This window comes from Myodes glareolus, chromosome 9 (assembly GCF_982192425.1).
Source record: "Myodes glareolus chromosome 9, mMyoGla1.1, whole genome shotgun sequence".
Classification (NCBI taxonomy): domain Eukaryota; kingdom Metazoa; phylum Chordata; class Mammalia; order Rodentia; family Cricetidae; genus Myodes; species Myodes glareolus.
The window spans coordinates 45,153,701-45,175,458 of record NC_142034.1 but is presented as its reverse complement, the minus strand read 5'-3'; the positions used below and the strand labels follow the sequence as shown (position 1 = coordinate 45,175,458).

Genomic DNA, 21,758 nt, shown 5'->3' with positions numbered 1-21,758 from the left:
CAACAGGATCCGAGAAAACCCGGCAGGAGCAAGGAAACTGGGCTGGGCACTGGGCCAGCGGAACCTTGGCCCCCGCCTCCAGCCTCTGACTGCGCCCACATTCCTCCTGGCCGCTGCCCTACAACCACAGTCAGGCCCAGCCCAGTCTTGGGGTGTCTGGAGGCCACCTCCACCCCAGAAGAGACCATATGCCAAGCAGGCATTTGATATTTTTATTGGCGCTACTTTCAAACCTTTAAGAAACTGGTCGGGTTTGGCCCTGCTACCTTTTCCCCAGTCTAGGTCTGGGAAATGGCCTGGGGTGAGGGGCAACCTTCAGCAGGATCCCCCTTAGCAACCACTCAATAGCTCCAGCATTCCCTTCTTGGGAGGGGGGGGCACCCTCTCAGAAGTTGAGCAAACCCTTGCCCCAGGGAAGAGAAAAGGGGACCCCCTCCGACCTCAAGCTATGCAGAGATTAGGCAGCCTAATGGCCAGTCCAAACAGGCCCTGGCTTGCCCTACTCCAAAGCATGGGATCAGGCTCCACGAGGACACCACCAGAGACTTCTTTCTAACCGGGCTTGGGTGTGTGTGTGTGTGTGATTTTTTTTTTTTTTTTTTTTAGCAAAGTCTTTGAAGACCGTCCTGCTGTTAATTCCTGCCAGACTGGAGACACTGCATAAAAGATAAGGCGTTTGCGGGCAGAGGCTTGGAGGAACAGAGTGGCCTTCCGTGGCCTTTCCACCTCGCTGGTGACACATCCAGGCCGCAGCAAACAGTCTCCTCAGACACCTGCATTTTTCAGAACACTCAGAGGTGGTCTCTCGGATAATCCTGTTGCCTCAGGGGGGAACTGGTTCCTCTGTGACCGCTGGAGAGCATCAAAGAGAAGTTCCTGCAGCCTTGCTGGAGGCAGTGCCTATAGCAAGCATCACCCATCTTTGATCTCATTGAGCCCTGGAGCCAAAACCCTCCTGCCAGGCCAGAAGTGGACATTTAATATCAACTGGATCCAGGAAGTATTAGAAGAAATAATTCAAGTGAGGCCTGGAGAGCAGCGGAGGCAGCTCCTGCTCCCCCAGGCTGGAAACTTGGTGTTTTACACATCCCTTTCCCAGTCCCCCTGGTTCTGCTTTCACTTTTCTGGGGGCAGAAGACTGCTCTGGAAAATTTGAGTTGTAATTACTGAGGATGGAGTAGGGAGTGGAGGAGAGCTGGGTTAACCCCCCCCCAAGGTCATGAAGGGGGGAGGGGAGATGGGACACGACTCACATCTAACAGCCAGGAGAGTGTTCCCATGGCAGCAGGACAGTGAAGTCACCACGTAAGGATGCGTCTCGTCCAGCTGCACTGGCTTAGGGAGTCCAGCATCCTCATCCCTCCTTCCCAGTCGACCTCGGGCTCCTTTGCCCCAAGAATACACTTCCCCCTCTGTCAAGAATTCAAAAAGAGTGGGGCACTGTCTAAGCAAGTGGCCAAACACTGGACAGTCAAAACGACTCCAAAGGGAAGGAACTGAACATAACCCAGCACATCCTGCCGTGTCCACCCTGATCCCGTACACCCTCACCTGCCCCAATGGCTACAGTGAAGGCATCCCCACAGGCCACCATCACCATCTTGATGCCCTCTAGGCCTTGGACCCGACAGGGCGCTCTGCTGATGCGGCGAGAACTGGTGCCCAATTGCCCATGCTGATTGCTGCCAAAAGTATAGCAGTCACCGGAGACTGTGGGGATAGGAAGCAAATAAAGAGCACTTGAACAGAAGTCTGGAGCAGGGGCAGGTGAATCCCTCTTCAGGTCTCCGGTGCCTGGGTCCCACTCACCAGTCACAGCAGCTGAATGAGCAGTGCCCAGGTCCACGCACAGCAGGGGCTCCCGGTCCAGAGGTGCAGAGCCCAGGGGTGTGAAGCTCAGGGCCTCCTCCACCTGCTGGTGGGGAAGAGGCTCCTCCTCCAGGGATAGGTGGTCCAAGCCTAGCTTGTTGAACCTAAAGATGGGCCAGAATCTAGACGTTTGTATAGGCTGCCTTTTGCCCACGAGTCGGCCGGGATTGCTAGGACCTGTCCCATCGGGAGACAGATCCTACCCTGAGTTGAAACAAATAGTAGTTTCATCCCTCTTTAGTTCTGACCCTTTGAAGGAGGGAGACAATAAGGAATGAAACACTTTGTAGCCAAGGATTGTAGGAAGGCAGGCCTATCGCTTTGATGCCTCTACTTACCTGTTACTTCCACAGGCCAAGACCGTGCCAGGCAAGGTAAGGATCATGGAAGAGTCAATACCACAAACAACTCTCTGAGCTTCCTGCCCTGGGGGCACAGGCACCTGCTGGGGGCAGCTATGGGACTCCCTGGTGCCTAGTCCCAGCCTCCCTACAAGAAAAGAAGAAGGGGTTGGTTAGTTTGAACTTCAGGGGTAGTAATGCCAAGATGAAAGGGGGATGAATGAAGGCTGTTCTCAGCCTGAAATGCTTTCCTTAGGCCCTGCTGCTGGTTAAAATTCTTTAAAGCCTTTCTATCCGACAGCAGCTGGGTATGATGGAGCACACCTCGAATCAGTCACAGCACTCAGGATGCTGATGCTGGACGGCTGCCGCAAATAGGCGGCAAGCCTGGACTACAGTGAATTCCAGACTAGCTGAGCTACATTAGGAAGGTTCTGTCTCGAAGAAACAAGCAGGCCAGAGAGATGGTTCAGTGGTTAAGAGGACAGTCTGCTCTTCCAGAGGACCCAGGTTCAAGTCTCAGCACCCATGGGACAGCTCACAACTGTCTGCAACTCCAGTTCCAGGGGATCCAATACCCTCACACAGACAAAAACATGCAGGGAAAACATCAAAGCACATAAAAAAAAAATCCATCATTTGAAAAGAAATTTTAAAAAATCCTAACATTCAAAAAGGCTGAAGCAGCAAGCTGCAGGCAAAACTATCTCATAAAAAGGAAAAACCCTGTCCAAATGCCACCTGCCTCCCCAGGCTGGCACTGCCTCCTTTAATTACACTCCAGTGTTAATCTTTGCCACAGCCCTGGTGTCCTCTATCATCCCTCCCCCTCCTGCCTCCAACACACACACTTTACACTTGAGACAGAAACCCATCTATGACATCACCGCTTTCAGTACCAGGTGGACTGTGGGTATAGGTCACTGATAGAGCATGTACTTACTACTCTGTGCAAAGTTTGATTCCCAGCATTGAAAAAAAAACCAGATAAATACTGTCAGAAAAACAAAATTTCCCCTATGTCGTAAGCCTGAATGAATCCACATTTTTTGTTTTGTTTGTTTGTTTTTAATATTTTTTATGGTTTATTTAACTTTTTTTTATGTGCATTGGTGTGAAGGTGTCAGATCCCCTGCAACTGGATCTTCAGACAGTTGTGAGCTGCCATGTGGGTGCTGGGAATTGAACCCGGGTCCTCTGGAAGAGCAGTCAGTGCTCTTAACCACTGCACCATCTCTCCAGCCCCTGTTTTGTTTGTTTTTGAGACTGGGTTTCAGTCAGGCGGTGGTGGCACACATTTTTAATCCTAATACTCAGAAGGCAGAGGCAGGTGGATCTCTGTGAGTTCCGGGACAGCCAGGGCTTCCAGGGGTTCAGAGGGAATCCCTGTCTCCAGGAAAAAGAAGACACAGGGTTTCACTATGTAGCCCTGGCTAACCTGGAACTTGCTATGTAGACCAGCCTTGAGTGCTGGGATTAAAAGCCTGCACCACCACATCTGGCATCATCTTGTTCATCTTATCAGTTCAAACATAACAAAGGGTGAATACATAGTCGGTATGATAATAATAGGGCTGGAGAGATGGCTCAGTGGTTAAGAGCACTGGCTCTTCCAAGGGTCCTGAGTTCAATTCCCAGCCACATGGTGACTCACAACCATCAGTAATGAGATCTGGTGTCCTCTTCTGGCCTGCAGGCACACATGCAGGCAGAACACTGTATGTATAAGAAATAAATCTTTCCTGGTCTACAAGAGCTAGTTCCAGGACAGGCACCAAAAACTACAGAGAAACCCTGTCTCAAAAATCAAAAAAAAAAAAAAAAAAAAGAAAGAAAGAAAGAAAGAAAGAAAGAAATCTTTTTTTCTCCAAGACAGAGTTTCTCTGTGCAACAATTCTAGCTGTTCTGAAACTTGCTTTGTAGCCCAGGCTGTCCTCGAACTCACAGAGGCACCTGCCTCTGCCTCCCAAGTGCTGGGATTAAAGGTGTGTGCCACCACCACGTGCCAAGAAATAAATCTTCGAAAAAAATAATGGTTTGTCCAATGAATGAATAGAGCTCAAGAAAAAACAGGAAGGGAAGAATGGGCCATGGAGAGGAAGATGGGCAGGAGAAGAAAGAAGCCATGACGGAGAAAGCTGTGAGAGGGAGCCTCAGGCTGGAGCTGGAGAGTGGGCTTACCACCATCTCCTCGGCCCCAGGCAAATAGTTCTCCATCTGTGGACAGGGCCAGCACATGAGAGGCCCCACAGGCCACCTGTACCATCTCATAGCCCAGCAGGGCTTCCACAATGGTGGGCTAGAGAGAGGGAAGAAAGCAGGGTGATTGAGGCATGTCAGACTTGTCCCCTTCCCTGCAAGCGGAAGTTAGAAGCTGCAAATTCTCAGAAGATAACTGTCTCTTTAACACCAACCGCACACGCACACATGCCCAGCTCACAGTCACAGCAACAGGTGGGGCGTCATCGGGGAAGCTTTCTGTACTTCCCCCCTCCCCCCCCCCCCACTGACCCAGAACAGGTGCAGCCTGGGAGCTGGTGGCACATGTGGCTTCTGGGAACTCCCCTGCCCCCAATCTCGGGAGAGGGCTCCCCTCTCACTTCTCCTCTCCAGAGTGCACATAATGCCCACCTGGCTGATGTCAGTGAGGTTGCCATGGCCTAAACATCCATTGCTGCCACTGCCAAAGGTCATGATGATGCCTCGGTCTGGGAGGAGGGCAATGAGAAAAAGACACAAGGGAGTGAGTGGATCCACATTTCAGGCAGTCTGGTTCACTTGCAGGTTGAAGGGAGAGCATACTGGAAGCTAAGCGGGGCACAGTGGCTGGCACACCCCTTTACTCCGGCACTCAGGAGGCAAAGGCAGGCAGATCTCTGAGTTGGAGACCAGCCTGGTCTACAGAACGAGTTCCAGGACAGCCAGGGCTATAGAGACATCCTGTCTCAAAAACCACACACACAAAGCAACAGGAGCTAATGCCTGGTCTGGTGGCACCAGTCTGTTACTGGGGTTGAGGGAGAATTGCAGGTCTGGTCAAACTCAGTGAAATACTGCCTTAAAAAAAAAGGTAAATAAAGTTAAAAAAAAAAAAAATCCTAGTGTGGTGGTGCAGGCTTTTAATCCCAGCACTGAGGAGAAGTAGGTGGATCCCTAAGAGTTCCAGGACAGCCCAGACCACGTGACAAGACCTTATTTCAAAACAAACAAACTTGGGACTGCAACTAGCAACTCAACAGTAGAAAGCTTGCCCACTGCGTACAGGTCGTTCGTTCAATCTCCAGTGAGGGCGTGGGGGTTGAAAAGAGGAGGAGGGAAGACACTGAAAAGGGGCTGGAAGAGCAGGATGGGGGGGAGGCATAGGTGGTCTCCTTCCAATGTGCAGTTTTAGACTAGTGAGAGCCTCATTTTCTCCGTCTGTCAAATGGGGATACTATAACACGGCTTACTGCCAGGCCAACTGCTCCAGGAAAAGGCGAGGGAGTCAGCAAATCTCAACCACTACCAGATAGAAGCGGTAACCCTTTAGGCAAGAGCAGCCTTTACTGACTGATTTGGGACGAGAGAAACTGCACTGTCTGGCTTTCTCCTGTCTCCACAGAGTACTCCCTAACAAGCTCACCAGTCAGGCAAGCCGTGAACAGGTCCCCGCAGGCCACATGCTTGATGGTCACACCCGACTGGCCCTCCAGGAAACGTGAGACGAACTGGGGTTGAGGCTGCTCCACTGCCCCTGGGAGGAGAATGCCTCCTCCAGTGCCTAGGGGCGGGGCCTGCAGGGAAGTGGGCGGCGCCTGAGGACCCCAACTCCACTTCTGATTTCCCACCCTCATTGGAACAAGCCCACTGCCAACCTGACCTCCCACAGGATGAGGCGCCCAGAGCGTGTAACACCAGCCTTCTGCGTGCGCCCTGCGGACACCTGGACAACCTCAGTGTTGAGCATTGGGAGCCTCAGGGGAACGCTAAGGCCACCACCCCACGCATACACCGAAGACAGTGGTGGTGGGATGGCCGGTCTCACAAGTCCCCGGGGAACACCTGCAAGGACAGGGTTTGAGGCCAGTTAAACTAGTGGAAATGGCAGGTAGTGCATGGAGCCCCTGCGGCTGGTCCCAACTCACTCACCCCTGCATCGGGCACTGGTGACCCTGCTCCCTGTGCTGCCAGCGGTCATGGGCGGTCCTGGGGTCAGGGACTTCTCTGCCCTGCAGAACACAGAGGGGCTTCAGGACAAGTAATGTCCCTGGCAGTCTTATGTGACTACTCATACATGGAGGGTTAGCCCTAGACCTCCTGTGTTCCCATTGGGTACCCGCCCCTGCAGCCCAGGGCCCATCTCCCTGCACAGGCCTCCGCATGCAGACGCTGCCCACATCGGTGTGGAGGTTGAGGAGGGCCCGGATGCAGAGAGGTTGCGCCATGATGTGACTGAGGGGTGGCCGCTGTGCAGGCTCCAGGCTGAGCAGACTCAGGACGAGCTGGCGCAGCTCAGGGCTGTACCGGTCAGAGATGGGCGCAAAGGTGCCGCTCATGATCTTCAGCACCAGGGCTGGCAAGTTCTGTGAAGGCACCACATGCAGAGATGGCCAGGGTGCTAGGCCGGTCTCTTAGGCAAGGCAGTTCCCCCACCCAAGGGAATAAAGACAGATCCACCCCCATGACTTCCAGTCTCACCAGAGAAGGCAGAATGGTAGGAGAGCCTAACACTGCTTTCAGAACTTCCTAGTCTGATAGGGAAGTTTCAGCTGTGTCCTCAGAAATCCCAGGTGCTTTGGGAAACTCCACAGCTTGCTTTGCTTTGGTTTGTTTTTGTGAATGTCTCTAATCTGATGGAAGAGTCAGGGATCACATCCATTCCCTCAGGAATTCTCAGGCTAAAACAGGACTCAAGCCCAACCCTAGTCCGAGCTGAGCAAGGGAGAGGCACAGCCCTGCCCTGGGGTAAGCCACCCGCAGGTGAGGAACTGAGGTGACTCAGCCAGCCACAAGAGGAGGAACACAGAAGTGGTCAGAGCTATGGCAAAGGAGCTGGTGTAGTCCCTCAGGGGTGTAGGTACTCACTGCAGCCTCGAAGGCTCTCTTAAGGCTGGCCAGCTCATACAAGACACAGCCCAGGGCCCAGATGTCACTCTTCTGGTTGTAGGGCTTGCCCTCACACAACTCGGGAGAGATGTAGCATGGGGTCCCCACCACCTACAGGACGAAAGTCTGTATTACAGCCCTGGGAAGAGAGGACCGGGGCTCTGCCCGAGACACATTTGGGGATAGCTTCTCAAAGCAGGCCAAGGGGCTTCCTCTTGCAGGACCACATAAGGGAAGAGGAAGAGGCAGGATGTAGAACAAGCCTCAGCTACCAAGACCCTCAGTGTCCCCGACACATCCAGGCACCGTGTAGGCCTTGCTCTTGCTGCTGAGGATCTTAGAGATGCCAAAGTCACCAATCTTGACGACCATGCGGTGTTTGTCGAGAAGGATGTTCTGGGTCTTGAGGTCCCGATGCAGGATGAGGTGCGTGTGCACGTGGTGCAGGGCGAGCAGGATCTGCACGAAGAAGTGAAGGATGGTCTCCTCCTCGAGCAGGGAGTTGCAGCGCTTCTGGATGAACTCAGCCAGGGTGCCACCTGTGCCCCAGAGAACTAGTCAAGATCCTGGGGACAACCCACTGGGACCAGAGAGGGCAAAGGGGCTGTAAGGGGCACACAGGTGGGGCCAGGACGCTATCCCTCTGCCCTTTAGCCAAGTCTGTTCCAGAGGGAAGCCATCTCGTGGTGTCCGGCTCTCCTGGTAGGGAAAGGCCCCTCTAGGCCGAGGCGAGGAATCCGGCCTACCTGGTGCATATTCCATGGCGATCATGAGGGCCTTGTCCTCGAGGAAGTTCTCGTAGTACTCAATGACGTTGGGGTGGTTGAGCAGCTTCAGCACCTGGCACTCGTTCTGTGCCGCCTGCCGTTCTTCCTTGGTCATCTGTTCTACTGGGATCTGCTTGATGATCACCAGCTTCTGGTCAGCCTTGCGGAGGCACAGGTGCACAATCCTAGGGACATGGAGCAGGTGACAGCCATGCTTAGGGCAGCCCATGGGCCACAAGTTCTTCTGATGACTGAGCTGAGCACAGTGGAGGCTGAAGAGCACCTGGAGTCCAGGGCCAATCTTACCGGACCCCGAGCTCAGGAAGAGATGGGCCCAGCACCCGCTTCCGTAGGCTCTAAACCACTTGTAACTCCTGTCAAAAATAAATCTTGGAGCTGGGCAGTGGTGGCGCACGCCTTTAATGCCTGCACTCAGGAGGCAGAGGCAGGAGGATCTCTGTGAGTTTGAGGCCAGCCTGATCTACAGAGCAAGTTTCAGGACTGACTCCATAGCTACTGTCAGTAGAGAAACCCTGTCTCAAAAATAAATAAATAAATGAAAATAAATCTTGGGCTGGAAAGATGGCTCAGCAGTTAATAGCACTGGCTGCTTTTCCAGAGGGCCCAGGTTTGGTTCCCAGAACCCAGAACCCATATGACAGCTCACAACTGTCTGGAATTCCAGTGCCAGGGGATCTGACTCCATCTTCTGGCCTCCACAGGCAGTGCGTGAACATGGTGAATATGCATATATGCATGCAAAAAAACCTCATACATATGATATAAAATAACCAAATGCCTTTAATCCTACATGGTGGCCCACGCTTTTAACCCCAACACTTGGGAGCCAGAGGGAGGAGGATCTCTGTGAGTTCAAGGTCTATAGGGTGAATTTAAGGACAGCCAAGGCTACACTGAGAAACCCTGTCCTGAAAAACAAACAAACAAACAACTCTCTGGAAGAGCACTCTTACCCACTGAGCCCCAGCCCCCAGACATTTACTTTTTTTTAAAATATTTATTTATTTATCTATCTATCTATCTATTTATTTATTATGTATACAATAGTCTGTCTGTGTGTATGCCTGCAGGCCAGAAGAGGGCACCAGACCCCATTACAGATGGTTGTGAGCCACCATGTGGTTGCTGGGAATTGAACTCAGGACCTATGGAAGAGCAGGCAATGCTCTTAACCTCTGAGCCATCTCTCCAGCCCCCAGACATTTACTTTTTAAACCTATGTTTTCATTCTTAGCAGCATCACTTCCTCATATATAAATCTGTTCAATGCATTCATAAGCAACCTGTAATCTCATTTACAAAAGAAAATTCTGTTTGTTTTAGGTTTTTTTGTTTGTTTGGTTTTGGTTTTTTGAGACAAGGTTTCTCTGTAGCTTTGGTGCCTGTCCTGGAACTAGCTCTCGTAGATCAGGCTGGCCTCGAACTCACAGAGATCCGCCTGCCTCTGCCTCCCAAGTGCTGGGATTAAAGGCATGTGTCACCACCGCCCGATTTAGATTTTTAAAGATATTTATTTTATGTGCATAAATGTTTTGCCGGCCTGCATGTATGTGCTCACAGAGGCCAGAAGAGGTGTTAGGTCCCCTGGAATTAGTTTCAGGTGGTTGTGAGCCACCAGGTGGGTACTTGGAATAAATAGGGGTCATCTGCAAGAACAAGGGCTCTAAACCACTGGGCTGTCTTAAAATGGAGTGTTACTATGTAGCACAGGATGATCTTAAAAACTCACTGTGTCCCCGAGCTTGGCCTTGAATTACCTACCCTAAGCTTCCTAAGTGCTGAAATTGATTCCAGCCTTCTTTTTGTTTTCCCTTATCTCTCCCCCCCTTTCTTTTTTCTGTTTTGTTTGTTTGTTTGTTTGTTTTGTTTTGTTTTTTGGACGTGGGGTTTCTCTGTGTGGCCCTGGTTGTCCTGTAACTTGCTCTATAGACCAAATTGACCTCAAACTCACAGAGATCTGCCTGCCTCTGCCTTCTGAGTGTTGGGATTAAAGGCATGCACTGCTGCCACAGCCTGAGATACCAGGTTCTGAAACTGCTTTCTGGGTAGAGGTGTGTAGAAAGAACTCAGCCTTAAGAGCTATTGATAACTGAATTGCCTCTAGAGATGACAGTAATTTCTTACTTAAAAATGCCCTGCCAACAAAAAAATAATAGATAAATAGATAAAAAGTCGGGCAGTAGTGGTGCACGCTTTTAATCCTAGCACTCGGGAGGCAGAGGCAAGCAGATCTCTGAGTTCGAGGCCAGCCTGGTCTACAGAGTGTAGTTCCAGGACAGCCAGAGCTGCACAGAGAAATCCTGTCTTTTTTTTATGATTTATTTAACTTTATTTTATGTGCATTGGTGTGATGGTCTCAGATCCCCTGGAACTGGATTTACAGACAGTTGTGAGCTGCAATGTGGGTACTGGGAATTTAACCCGGGTCCTCTGGAAGAGTAGTCAGTGCTCTTAACTACCAAGCCATCTCTCCAGCCCCAAGAAACCCTGTCTTGGAAAACAAAAAAATGTCCCCTGGCCTCCTAAAACAGCCCTTTTCACTCCCATCACTTTTAGGTCTAACCTCTACACAGCAGACATAATGACACTTGGTTTGGTCTCCGAGTGCTGGGGATCAAATCCGGTACCATCTAACGCTGGGCTACTGCCCCAGCCTGAGAATGTCCTTGTAAAATTCCCTCCACTGCTTTTTCTTCTTCAGATACAATGATACAATGTACAGATACAATGTACAGATACAGATACAACGTCACACAGCCCAGGCTGAGCGTGAACTTGCTATGACTTTAGCTGAAGACCTTGAAACGCCTGTCCTAGGGCTTCTACCTCCACCGCTGGTGCTGCGGGTACAGGTGTGGGCCACCACACCCCCATTTCAGTTTTCAGACGCTTCCCTGGTTTGGGGTGAAGCTTTTATGGCACCCTGAGTTTGATCTCTAGCACAAACAAGACAAAAACCCTCTTGCTTTTATACTTTAAATCAACTTCACCTCTTCCTTCAGTTTACAAGATCATAATCTGGTCCTGCCCTCCATGACAGTCACATTCTCTACCTTGCCCACTACATTCCAATTACACTGGTCGTTTTCTCAGTTTCTTGAGTGCTATATACATTTTCCTGGTGAGGATCATTGCAAATGCTCCTTCATCTGCTACAAGGACTGCCTGGTCCTCATTTCTTCAAGTCTTGACTTTACATCACACCTCCTAGAAGATTCTTCCTTTCCTGGTGGATTCCTTAAGTTGCCTTTTAGTACTTGGAAACTAAACCCAAGCATGCTAGACAGGAGCTCTACCACCGATCTACATCCTCAGTCTTTTTTTTTTTTAATATTTATTTATTATGTATACAATATTCTTTCTGTCTATATGTCTGCAGGCCAGAAGAGGGCGCCCAACCTCATTACAGATGGTTGTGAGCCACCATGTGGTTGCCGGGAATTGAACTCAGGGCCTTTGGAAGAGCAGGCAATGCTCTTAACCACTGAGCCATCTCTCCAGCCCTACATCCTCAGTCTTTTTTCGTCTTTTCTAAAATTTGAGACGGGGAGTGCTAAGTTGCCCAGGCGGGCCTTCAGCTAGTTATGTCGTCCAGCCCTACCCAGCATGTACCATAAAAACTGGCTTGCTGACTTTTAATTTTTTCTTTTGGAGACAATCTCTTCGTAGACCAGGTTGGCCTCGAATATACAAAACCTGTATCTGCTATCAAGTACTGGAATTACGGAATTACAGGCATATACCATCCCATCTGGTGCGCGGCCTCTTACTAACTGTTCATAACTGTTCAAACTTTGTTAACTGCTTTAAGAATATCCTGTTTATTTGTATCAATTTCCTATGAAGTTCGTAGCGGGGACGTGCCAAGCCTCTTTTGGTCATAACTGTATGTATACTCCGAACAATCTGACCTGCGTAGCTAAAGCACATTATCAATTGCAGCAAAGAACAAGCAATTGGTGAGAACAACTATTTTCTGGTCTGGTGGGCGTGATCCCGCCGGGGGCGGGGCTTCCCGCCTAGACCTAAGGGTAGGATGCTTGGGCGGGGCATTCTGGAGTGGCGCTCCCGCTTCGGGGCGGGGCCAGCAGGGCCAAGATTTCTTGTTCAGAATTGGGGTTTGTTTTTCTTTCTCCCTTAGCATTTCCTCCCCACAGCCCTGGCTCACCCGAAGGCACCTCTTCCCACCACTCGAATCCGCTCGTACTTCTCCATCTCATGTCTCAGATAGGCTTCTGGAATTCCCGTGCGGCGCGTGCGCGGCCCCGCCCACCCGGGAGCTCCTCCTTGTAGCCGTAAGACTTTTTCAGGGCGGAGCGGACAAACGGGGACGCCTGTTAAGTCCCGCGCCTTTTCTTGGACTGTGAGTCGCGTTTCCTCAACAGCCCTGCCCCCAGCGAGGGGTTAGAGAATAGACATTCAGGGCTTCTTGGCGAGCCCCTTAGTTTTCGGCGTCCTACCAGTCACTTTGCCCACTCGTGACTCGGCATTGGTCGTTAGACTGGAGCGATGAGGCACTCAAGTTACCCCGCGCCAACAAGACTGTCCCCCAAAGGTCTAATGGGAGTGGGAAGCGAGGAAGCAGTCCCCGCTGCCTAGGCGTGGCTCTACTTCAGGAAGATAAAGGGATTCCTTTCTGGCTCGTAAAGGATAAACCACCGAGAGCGTGCAGTGTGGGGCGGGACGCGGGAATTGTTTGGTATTTGCCAAGGGAGTGACCGGGAAAACCCCAGATGGGCAAACTGATTCACCTGGAGACTACGTGACGTGGTCTCCAGGTTGTCACAACTATTGAGCACCGCGCTCTCGGCTTTTCAGAAGCCCGCACAAAACGCTGAACTAAGGGGATCCAGTCCTCGGTGCTCATCACGAACCTCCTTGGGGTGAGATGGGAATGGAAGGAAACCTCTACCCGAAAGTGTCAGGATGGAGGACGGGGAGAGTCAGAAATAGTGGGCTGGTTAGTATCACTGCTAGGGTTTGGACCGGGTTTATTTAATCCTTATTCATGACGCCGCTGCTCTAAAACCCCAGTATTCAGGAGGTGGTCGTTAGCCAAGCGTTAATGCCCCCTATTTCTGAATGGGTGAGGAAGGCGTGGGAAGGGATGTTTATCTTTTGTCCCCGCCCAGCCCAGAGCTAGCCTACGTGGAAAGACCGGAGGGAACCTGCAGTCACTGGCTCAGGCCGGAGTCGCTGGTGGACAGGCTTTCCGTGAGCAAACTGGGAACTTGGGAACAAGAAAGGGTAAACTGCTCACCCAAGACAACACATCATGTTGTCACTTAGTAACCAACCGGGCCTTCGGTGACCCTGGAGCCCCAAGGGAGTTAATGTGTAACCCGGGAACCATCAGGGGAACAGCAAACACCCAAAAGGCTTTGGTCCCTGGGTGTCCGAGCGCCGCTTTCTAGTTTTTCCCATTTTAAAACATTTCTCCTAGTCCCCACTTTCTGCTTGCGTCCTCTACTTCCACCTCCCTAAAACACACCCCATCACTCCCGGCTCTTCTCTTTTCCTGTCTGCTTATCCCGCTGCGCAGAACTGCCTTCTCACGGTGAGGCGGGCTTGGACCCCGCACCACAGTAAGCGCAGGCTGACACCTAGTGGCCAGAAGCCGCAACTGCTTCGGGCCACTGCCCTGGAGAGAGGGTCACCCCAGCTGTCTGGGCAAATCCGCAGCCTTCCCCGCCCCAGCCTCCAAGGAGCCAGAAGAGGGTTGGGACTGTCTGAGGGAGGACTGTGACAGCCGCTAGGCTCCAGGAGCTCGAGTGTGGTTGGGGGGGAGAAGTGTGATGATGGGTGACTCAACAGTTCCTAAGCACCCTTCGTGAGGGGCGCGGGAGCGACAGGTAAACACGTCGGTCTAGGTCCCAGAGAGGACTCGAGTCTGGGCGGAGCCGTGGTCCGACGCGGCGCTCCCGATCCCCCTAGGAGCAGGATTGGGCTGACCCCGGTGTGTGATGGTCCCGCCCAGCTCTGCCCTGAAAAGAGTTGAGTAGAGAGAGGAGCGTTCTCGCGGTCCCCGCCCAGGGTGTGGGAGCCGGTGGCCGCAGAGAAAGTGGGGACGCACGCACTAAAGGGGCTGAGGACGCTTTCGGCTGTCGGGAGGCGCCAGAGAGGGGTGCCTCGGCCACGATGGCGGGGACAAGCCCTTCGCGCTCGAAGTCGGCGGGATCCGGGCGGGGCCCCGGGGGACACGGGGCTCGCGCCCTCCTCACGGCAGAGGCGCCCGAGGGGCGGGGGCAGGCGGCGGGGCGGGGCGGGGGCGCGGGCGGCAGGGGCGGGCAGAGGCCTTGCCGGGAGCGCGGGGAGGAGCGAAGGGGCCTTGAGGGCTCCGTGAAACTGTGAGTCTGGCGGCCCGGGGCAGAAGCGATCGTGGCTCGCTGGCCAGAGACGGAGTAGTGTTCCCAGAACTGCCGGAGGAGTCGGCCTAAAGGGCGGACAGACAGACGGCAGGGAGGGCCAGCATGCACCTACTGTTGCACCCCGCCTGGCCGCTGCTCCTCGGCGCCACGCTGACCTTCCGGGCACTCCGGCGCGCGCTCTGTCGCCTGCCCCTGCCCGCTCACGTGCGCACCGACCCCCTGCGCACCTGGCGTTGGCATAACCTACTCGTCTCCTTCACCCACTCCATTGTATCTGGGATCTGGGCACTGCTGTGGTGAGTGAACAACCGGGGTAGTGAGATGGCCGTGGGGTCTTACGCGGGGTGCTCGGACTGTTCTCCCTGTTGCTGTTCCCATCACTCATGGGTGAACAGACGCCAAGTATCTCACCTGATTCCCCGTTTGGAAAACTACCCAACCGAAAACGGCTGTGGGAAACCCGAGGTACCTGGGCTTCGGCCAAGCCCCTCCTCACTCTCCAATCAGCCAATAGTGGGCGCCCAGAGTGCCCTGGGACTGGCAAGTGTTGGGGGAGGTGAGGGTCCTCCGGGAGGCTGCAACCGCGAGAACATCCCTTTTCTCCGTTCCAGCATCTGGCAAACCCCTGAAATGCTGGTGGAGATTGAGACGGCATGGTCACTTTCTGGCTACTTGCTGGTGTGCTTCTCTGCAGGTAGGTTATGCCCAAGGAGACAGAGTAAGAGGCTGGTGGCAGCTAGTAGATAGTGTTCAGTCTGTTCTTTCCCTCCCCCTCCACTAGGATACTTCATCCACGACACGGTGGACATTGTGGTTAGTAAACAGACTAGAGCTTCTTGGGAATACCTTGTTCATCATGTCATGGTAAGTGAGAAGCCAGTGGTGTGAAACACAACGTGGTCACAACCCCTTGCGCCACTAATCCCAGCTGTGTCGGACCTCTAGGTTGCCTAAGACTCACTGCTCCTTCCGGGCCTCACCTATCTAAACAGACTAGGAATGTTTAATCTTAGGGGACTTTGGTTGTATGTACCCAGGAAGACCGACACGTTTCAGTGTTCTTTAAACAGCCCTTGTTCTGTCACTTGCTCCCTAGGCTATGGGTGCGTTCTTCTCTGGTATCTTTTGGAAAAGCTTTGTTGGTGGGGGAGTCTTAACACTCCTGGTGGAGGTCAGCAATATCTTCCTCACACTAAGGATGATGATGAAGATAAACAACGCACAGCATCTCCTCCTCTACCGCATCAACAAGTATGTCAACCTGGTCATGTACTTTCTCTTCCGCCTGGCCCCCCAAGTCTACCTCACCAAGTTCTTCCTGCAGTATGCTGGCGAGAGGAACCTGGGAACATTTTTGTTGGTCATCCTGCTCATGTTAGATTTGATGATCCTCATCTACTTTTCCCGCCTCCTTCGCTCGGACTTCTGCCCTGAACGTGCTCCCAGCCGCCAACACAAAGACAAATTCTTGACTGAGTGAGAAAGGATAACCCAGGACATGTGGCAGGGACAGAAAGCACAGCCAACAGCTTTGTAACAAACTAGGACTCTCTCTGCCTCAAGCCTGGGTGTATTCTGGGCCAGCTTTTCCACCTTAAGCCTACACCCACACTATTGAAAACACTAATGAAAGCTCTTCTCTGAAGTCCTCTTCTTGGGCAAGGGGTGAGGGAAGCAGACCAACCGGTTGGACACGGTAGGATGGGTGAGGACAAGACACTGTCCAAAAGCCAGTCAACCCACACCACCCTGAAATGGATGCTGGCGACTCTAAAATAACCCCTCTGCTCTTCCAAACTCTGGTATTGGTTTCACAACAGCCTTTCCCAGGGATAAAGGAAGGAACTCTTGTAAAGTCTGTGCTCTGAACCTCTGATGGGGGCATGCCCCAGGACAACTAACACTGTCTGAAGTAATAAATACCTCTAGTACCTGAGCAGGAAGGCTGTTAACACTGGCATCGTGCTTCCAATGGAGTAAATACACTTATCTTTTGCTCAGAGCTGGGGAAACACTTCCCAACACCCACCCCATAGGTACACTGTTACCTTAGTGTATACCACAGTACAGCAATGTCAGCAGCCCAACCAGAAAGCGAAAAAAAAATAAGACAAGCAGAATTATTTATGGTGAAAAAGTGTATATTTAGAATTAGCCGGCTGGGCTCAGTTTAGATGATTCCAATCTGAAAAACAAACAAAAAAAGGAGCTATGATTGTGGAGCTGTAATTGTTTAAGGTTAAATGAGCTGGGATGGCAAGATGGGGAAAGTGGGGAATACAGGCACACGGAGTGTAAATACAGAACAGACTGGACAGGATGCTTACTTTGTTGGCAACATCCAGAGCATCATAATCAGGAGCCAACCGAACATATGCCTTCTTCTCTCCATCGGGCCTGAGTGGAGAAGAAAGCCTTAGAGTTGAGTGCTCCCACAACCCCCAAGCCCTCCACGTTCCTCCCCTCCTCCCTCTGCTGCATCAGTGGTTCCTTTGCTGGTGTCATTCTTTTCCAAACATTTGAGTTTTCCATCATTTGCGCAAAGGGAGGTAGGGGTCACCAAGAAACCAGGGGATAGTTAAGTAAACCGACACAGCCCTTCCTGCCTGGCCCCACTCACCTTATGAGGGTGTTGACTTTGGCCACATCAATGTCGTAGAGTTTCTTCACTGCCTGTTTGATCTGGTGCTTGTTGGCCTTGACATCCACAATGAACACCAGTGTGTTGTTGTCTTCTATCTTCTTCATGGCTGACTCGGTGGTCAGGGGGAATTTGATGATGGCATAGTGGTCAAGCCTAGCAGAGATGGGAGGAACAAAATGGAGTAAACTGCTCTGGACCGGGTATTCAAGAGTGGTACACTTTGAAGCCCAAGTCTAGGAAAGAGTAGGTGCATCAGACAATAAACAGCAATCATCTGTATCAGACTTTGGTCGCTATACAGTGTCATCACATGCACCTGGGCACTAGGGGCCAAACGCCCCAGGACAGTCACCACTCAAGGTGCCCTCACCCTTTGAAGTAACTACGAAATAATGCTTAAATCCATGCACACACATCCATTTGAGTTCTACGTTAGCCCTTTACTATGAGGCCAGACCTTCACACACACAGAGAAACTTGTTAGCTCTTATAGATCTTTGTCTACAGATATTCTCCCCTGCCTCAGCCTTCTGAGTACTGGAGTTAAAGGCATGCGCCACCACTGCCCGACTTTTTTCCTTGCAGTTCTGAGAAATCCAACTGCCTTTAGGCTGTCGTCCCCTAAGCCAAATTTCTCTATATATCCCTGACTGTCCTGGAACCCTGTAGACAAGGCTGTCCTTAAACTTTTGTTTTGAACCCAGGTCATGCCTCATATAAAACTCTAGGTCCTAACCGCAAGACGAGGTGCCTCAAAACTACTGACACCCATAGACACAACCCTGTCATGGCTCTTTCAGCAAACATATTTCTTCCATTACTCCAAACTTCCTTTGGACAGCATTAGACTTGGTGTTAATTGAAAGTTTACTTCTATACCAGATTAATTAGGAGGGCATCACTGCCCAACGCAGATAAATTAATCAACCCACTCTCTCTCACACGTGTTCCTTCCAGAAAGAAATGCCACGACACTTGGAACCCTAAGATAAGCAGCATCTGTTTGAAGTATTCAAATATTGATCACATGTTAATAATTAACATACAAAGATCTCACGCCTCCACCATAGCAGCACATTGGACAATTATGTGTTTTATACCGCCAACTACTGCGTAGGTAGTAAATCACCTACCCTAGAGCCCTACAACATACTAGTGGGTACGAGGTACTGACTTGTTCCTCCTGGGCGCGCTCTTCCGGGGGTATTTAGGCTGCCTTCGTAGCCGCAGAGTCTTGGGCCGTCGAAAAGTGGGCGATGTGCGGATCTTCTTCTTTTTGTGGCTGTGGACGCCTTTCAGCACTGCCTTCTTGGCTTTCAAGGCCTTCGCTTTAGCTTCGGCTTTGGGAGGGGCAGGAGCTGAGAGGGAAGAAAATGTAACTTAGACTGCAGCATTCATAAACTGATCCTTTCCGGCGGCCCTGTCAACACGCGCATCAGTGGTTCCTTTGAAGACATCATAGGTCTCAGGAGACTTAAAATTTTATCCATCATATGCACGCTATTGCAGGCGGAGATAATTGACCTGGAGTAATGACTTGGTTCATTTTTCCCGTTTTAAGTGGGTGAAAAAAAGAGGGCATTTCTTATAGGTATGAAGACACGGAGCGCAAACCTGCTAGGGTTTTGGTCTTTTTGAGACAAGGCTTTGGAGCCTGTCCTGGAACTACTAGCCTCTTGTAGCCCAGGCTGACCTCAAACTCACAGAGATCAATCTGCCTCTCCCTCCCGAGTGCTGGGATTAACGGCATGCGCCACTACCGCCCGGCCATCCTGTGGATCTTAAGTAGCTTCGGAAAGCCAACGGCTTGGCTTGGCGATCAGCGGCGAGTGATGCCGGCTGGGTGCCCTCTCCGACTCCCTTCACTAGAACCAGCCCATGCGGCTTGGCCCACGCGGTCCTCATACACTGCAGTGTGGGCCTCACCGCGATAGTAGCCCCAAAACAAGTCCCCCATGGATTCGCCCAGCGGCCACCTTCCCCGTGCTTCCGCTCTGTGGAGATCCCAGGCCAACCCGTCACAGCCCCGTGCCACTACACACCTTCCTTCTTCGCTTTAGGCGCCATCTTGACGAAAAGGGTGGCCTAACCTCGTTCCCATGAGCTTATACGATGAAGTCTCATTAGAGCCTCGCGATAGTTTATACATAGCGCTGATTGGGTGACCAGTAGTATAGGGATTCCTGGGAATTGCAGTTCCATTTAATTTCCTAGAGAGCGAAATCAAGCATGCGCTACCCGTCCTTTCGAAAGACCATAACGCTTCTTGGGAGTTGTAGTTTTTTTTTCTGAAGACAAATTGTTTGTTTGTTTGTGTTTTTGTTTTCTGGGGAATTGTAGTTTATGTAAGATCCATGTGTATTTCTCTAGGCCTAATCCTGTGTATGGTTTATAGAACCTGCTGGTTGAGTCTGGTCCTTTCCACTTCATTTCTTGAACAATTTCCAGCGCTGGGGGAGAGGTTTGCCATTTTAGAAGCCAGTAACACTACCAACTGCGAAGAATACAGGTTGGGAGATTGGAAAGACGCTCAGCAATTAAGATCATTTACTTCTGTTTCAGAGGACTTGAGCTGGATTCCCAGCATACATACCTCTGTGGGCACTCTGTGGCCAGAGACCCTCACATAAACAATATTAAAAAGAATTGTGTGTGTGTGTTTCCAACTTATTTTATTTTATCATGTGCATTGATGTTTTGCCATGGATGTCAGGTCCCCTGGAACTGGAATTACAAACAGTTGTGAGATGCCATATGGGAGCTGGCAATTGAATCCAGGTCCTCTGAAAGAGCAGCCAGTTCTCTTAACCTCTACACCATCTCTCCAGCCCTAAAAAGAATTTTTAAACTGAATGGGGATTGTACATGTCTTTAGTTCCAGTATTTCAAGTTCAGCCTAGCTAGTCTGCATAGCAAGTTCCAGGACAGTCAGAGCTATATAGTGAGATCTTGCCTTAAAAGAAGAAAAAAAGAAAAAGAAAGAGAAAGCATTTAAATCTAATTTGTAGCTTGCTGTGGTGGCACACACTTTAATTGCAGCACCAGGAGGAGAGGCAAACAGAGCTCTGGGAGTTCAAGGTCAGCCTGCTCTACAGAGCAATTTGCAAGCCAGCCAGATATATACATAGTGAGACCCTATATCAAAAATAATAAATAAATAGGGGCTGGAGAGATGACTCAGGGGTTAAGAGCACTGGTTATTCTTCCAGAAGACCCAGGTTCAGTTTTCAGCACCCACATGGCAGTTCACAGCTGTCTGTAACTCCAGTTCCAGGGGATCTGACACCTTCACACCACCGCACATAAGATAAAGTTAAATAAATTGTTAAAAATTATAAATAAATAGATGATAGATAGATACAGATAGATTGAAACCCTTCATTGGCCACCCCTGTAATCCCAGCACTCTTGAGACAAAAGATTGCCCCAAAGTCAAGGCTAGCCTGCTAGTAAGTTCCAGTCCAGCCAGTACTACCCGTAGTGAGACTGTCACAACTATAAACAGTACAAATAGAATGCACCGTGACCAATGATAGAGGAGAAACAAAGCTAAAGCTAGTATGAAAACAGGATTTTCTCTAACTTCTCCATATGACATCTGTGTGAAAATGAGGTTCCAGAGATAGATATGGTTTAGTTACCACCACAGTGATTTAGTGGCCGATTAAAAAATGAAACATGAGATAAAAGTGAGTTCCAGAAGAGCTATAAAACAACTACACACACAGACTTCTCCAAATAATTTTTTGTGTAATTTTTAAAGATTTTATTTGCGGGCGGTGGTGGTGCTTATTTATGCCCGGTGGTGCAGGCCTTTAATCCAGCACTGGAAGGCAGAAGCAGGTGGATCTCTGTGAGTTCTAGGACAGTCAGGACTACACAGAGAAACCTTATCTAGAAAAAAATAAAAGGGCCGGGCGGTGGTGGCACGTGCCTTTAATTCCAGCACTTGGGAGGCAGAGGCGGGAGGGTCTCTCTGAGTTCAAGGCCAGCCTGGTCTACGAGAGGGAGTTCCAGGAGTTCCAGGATAGGATAGGCATCAAAAGCTACAGTAAAACCTCCTAGCCAAAAAAAAAAAAAAAAAAAGAGAGAGAAAGAGAGAGAAAAAAGAGAAAACAATACTGGCGCACACCTTTAATCCTAGCACTCCAGAGACAGAGGCAGGTGGATCTCTGTGAGTTCAAGGCCAGCCTGGTCTACAGAGTGAGTTCCAGGGCAGCCAGAGCTGTTACACAGAGAAACCCTGTCTTGAAAAAACAAAAAACAGACAAAACAAAAACCAAAAACAAACAAAAATCCCCAAGGAACAGCACGCACCACTAACTGCTGAATCTTCCTACACCCCTTAATATTTAAAGCAATTTTATTTTATGTGTTTGCATGTTTGCCTGCATGCATGTCTGTGCACATCTGTGCCTGGTGCCAGAGGAGACCAGCACAGTGTACAATTCCCTGGAATGGAGTTACTATGATGTGAGCTGCCTTGTAAGTGCTGTAAACAGAACCCCTGCTCTCCCCCTCCGTGAGAGCCATCGGTGCTCTTAATCCTTAATCTTTTGTTTTTTTGTAGATCAGGATGACCTCGAACTCACAGAGCTCCACCTGCCACTGCCTCCCAGTGCTGGGATTAAAAGTGTGTGTGCCACCACACCTGGCCTTCTCT

General features: G+C 50.8%; 3 protein-coding genes and 3 non-coding genes across 10 annotated transcripts; 1 reads left to right on the top strand and 5 right to left on the bottom strand.

Annotated features, from left to right (window-relative positions):
* Nucleotides 1-198: 198 nt before the first annotated feature.
* Nek8 (NIMA related kinase 8) lies at nucleotides 199-12,683 on the bottom strand. 3 transcript variants are annotated; one of them, XM_085695407.2, is made up of 15 exons: nucleotides 12,252-12,683; nucleotides 8,042-8,247; nucleotides 7,602-7,834; nucleotides 7,275-7,406; nucleotides 6,564-6,772; nucleotides 6,339-6,418; nucleotides 6,070-6,251; nucleotides 5,833-5,983; nucleotides 4,842-4,918; nucleotides 4,392-4,509; nucleotides 2,208-2,358; nucleotides 1,810-1,973; nucleotides 1,552-1,710; nucleotides 1,254-1,412; nucleotides 199-900 (listed from the first exon to the last, which is right to left on the bottom strand). In XM_085695407.2, exons 1-15 carry the CDS (start codon nucleotides 12,296-12,298, stop codon nucleotides 863-865), a joined length of 2,106 nt encoding a protein of 701 aa, XP_085551533.2. In that variant the 5' UTR covers nucleotides 12,299-12,683; the 3' UTR covers nucleotides 199-862. The 3 variants fall into 3 exon arrangements, with proteins under 3 accessions (XP_085551533.2, XP_085551534.2, XP_085551535.2); XM_085695408.2 differs by having other exon boundaries at nucleotides 199-852; nucleotides 12,252-12,679; XM_085695409.2 differs by having other exon boundaries at nucleotides 823-955; nucleotides 12,252-12,682.
* A 141-nt stretch (nucleotides 12,684-12,824) lies between these two features.
* Nucleotides 12,825-16,387, top strand: Tlcd1 (TLC domain containing 1). Of its 3 annotated transcripts, XM_085695421.2 has the most exons (5): nucleotides 12,825-12,966; nucleotides 13,216-13,330; nucleotides 15,063-15,145; nucleotides 15,233-15,315; nucleotides 15,548-16,387. In XM_085695421.2, exons 3-5 carry the CDS (start codon nucleotides 15,082-15,084, stop codon nucleotides 15,929-15,931), a joined length of 531 nt encoding a protein of 176 aa, XP_085551547.1. In that variant the 5' UTR covers nucleotides 12,825-12,966; nucleotides 13,216-13,330; nucleotides 15,063-15,081; the 3' UTR covers nucleotides 15,932-16,387. The 3 variants fall into 3 exon arrangements, with proteins under 3 accessions (XP_085551547.1, XP_085551548.1, XP_085551546.2); XM_085695422.2 differs by lacking the exon at nucleotides 13,216-13,330 and having other exon boundaries at nucleotides 12,858-12,966; XM_085695420.2 differs by lacking the exons at nucleotides 12,825-12,966; nucleotides 13,216-13,330 and adding an exon at nucleotides 14,378-14,747.
* A 170-nt stretch (nucleotides 16,388-16,557) lies between these two features.
* Nucleotides 16,558-19,277, bottom strand: Rpl23a (ribosomal protein L23a). Its single transcript, XM_085695423.2, has 5 exons — nucleotides 19,138-19,277; nucleotides 18,270-18,453; nucleotides 17,072-17,248; nucleotides 16,779-16,848; nucleotides 16,558-16,636 (listed from the first exon to the last, which is right to left on the bottom strand). Exons 1-5 carry the CDS (start codon nucleotides 19,160-19,162, stop codon nucleotides 16,622-16,624), a joined length of 471 nt encoding a protein of 156 aa, XP_085551549.1. The 5' UTR covers nucleotides 19,163-19,277; the 3' UTR covers nucleotides 16,558-16,621.
* On the bottom strand, nucleotides 16,927-16,992 carry LOC146893122 (small nucleolar RNA SNORD42). Its single transcript, XR_015003927.1, has one exon. It is a non-coding gene; the product is annotated as a small nucleolar RNA SNORD42 (small nucleolar RNA).
* Nucleotides 17,342-17,412, bottom strand: LOC146893123 (small nucleolar RNA Z17). Its single transcript, XR_015003930.1, has one exon. It is a non-coding gene; the product is annotated as a small nucleolar RNA Z17 (small nucleolar RNA).
* Nucleotides 18,526-18,594, bottom strand: LOC146893124 (small nucleolar RNA SNORD42). The gene has a single exon (XR_015003925.1). It is a non-coding gene; the product is annotated as a small nucleolar RNA SNORD42 (small nucleolar RNA).
* Nucleotides 19,278-21,758: the final 2,481 nt, after the last annotated feature.

Bases quoted from the DNA above. Each gene is read 5' to 3' on its own strand.
- Nek8 (XM_085695407.2), bottom strand. From the start codon at position 12,298: ATGGAGAAGTACGAGCGGATTCGAGTGGTGGGAAGAGGTGCCTTCGG. The intron at 5,984-6,069 runs GTCAGGTTGGCA...ACTTCCCTGCAG, and splicing joins GGCGCCTCATCCTGTGGGAG to GCCCCGCCCCTAGGCACTGG. The intron at 4,510-4,841 runs GTGGGCATTATG...CCCTCTCTCTAG, and splicing joins ACCTCACTGACATCAGCCAG to CCCACCATTGTGGAAGCCCT.
- Tlcd1 (XM_085695420.2), top strand. From the start codon at position 14,554: ATGCACCTACTGTTGCACCCCGCCTGGCCGCTGCTCCTCGGCGCCACG. The intron at 15,146-15,232 runs GTAGGTTATGCC...CCCCTCCACTAG, and splicing joins GCTGGTGTGCTTCTCTGCAG to GATACTTCATCCACGACACG. The intron at 15,316-15,547 runs GTAAGTGAGAAG...CTTGCTCCCTAG, and splicing joins ACCTTGTTCATCATGTCATG to GCTATGGGTGCGTTCTTCTC.
- Rpl23a (XM_085695423.2), bottom strand. From the start codon at position 19,162: ATGGCGCCTAAAGCGAAGAAGGAAG. The intron at 17,249-18,269 runs GTCAGTACCTCG...CATCTCTGCTAG, and splicing joins AGCGCGCCCAGGAGGAACAA to GCTTGACCACTATGCCATCA. The intron at 16,849-17,071 runs GTGAGTGGGGCC...TTCTCCACTCAG, and splicing joins AAAGTCAACACCCTCATAAG to GCCCGATGGAGAGAAGAAGG.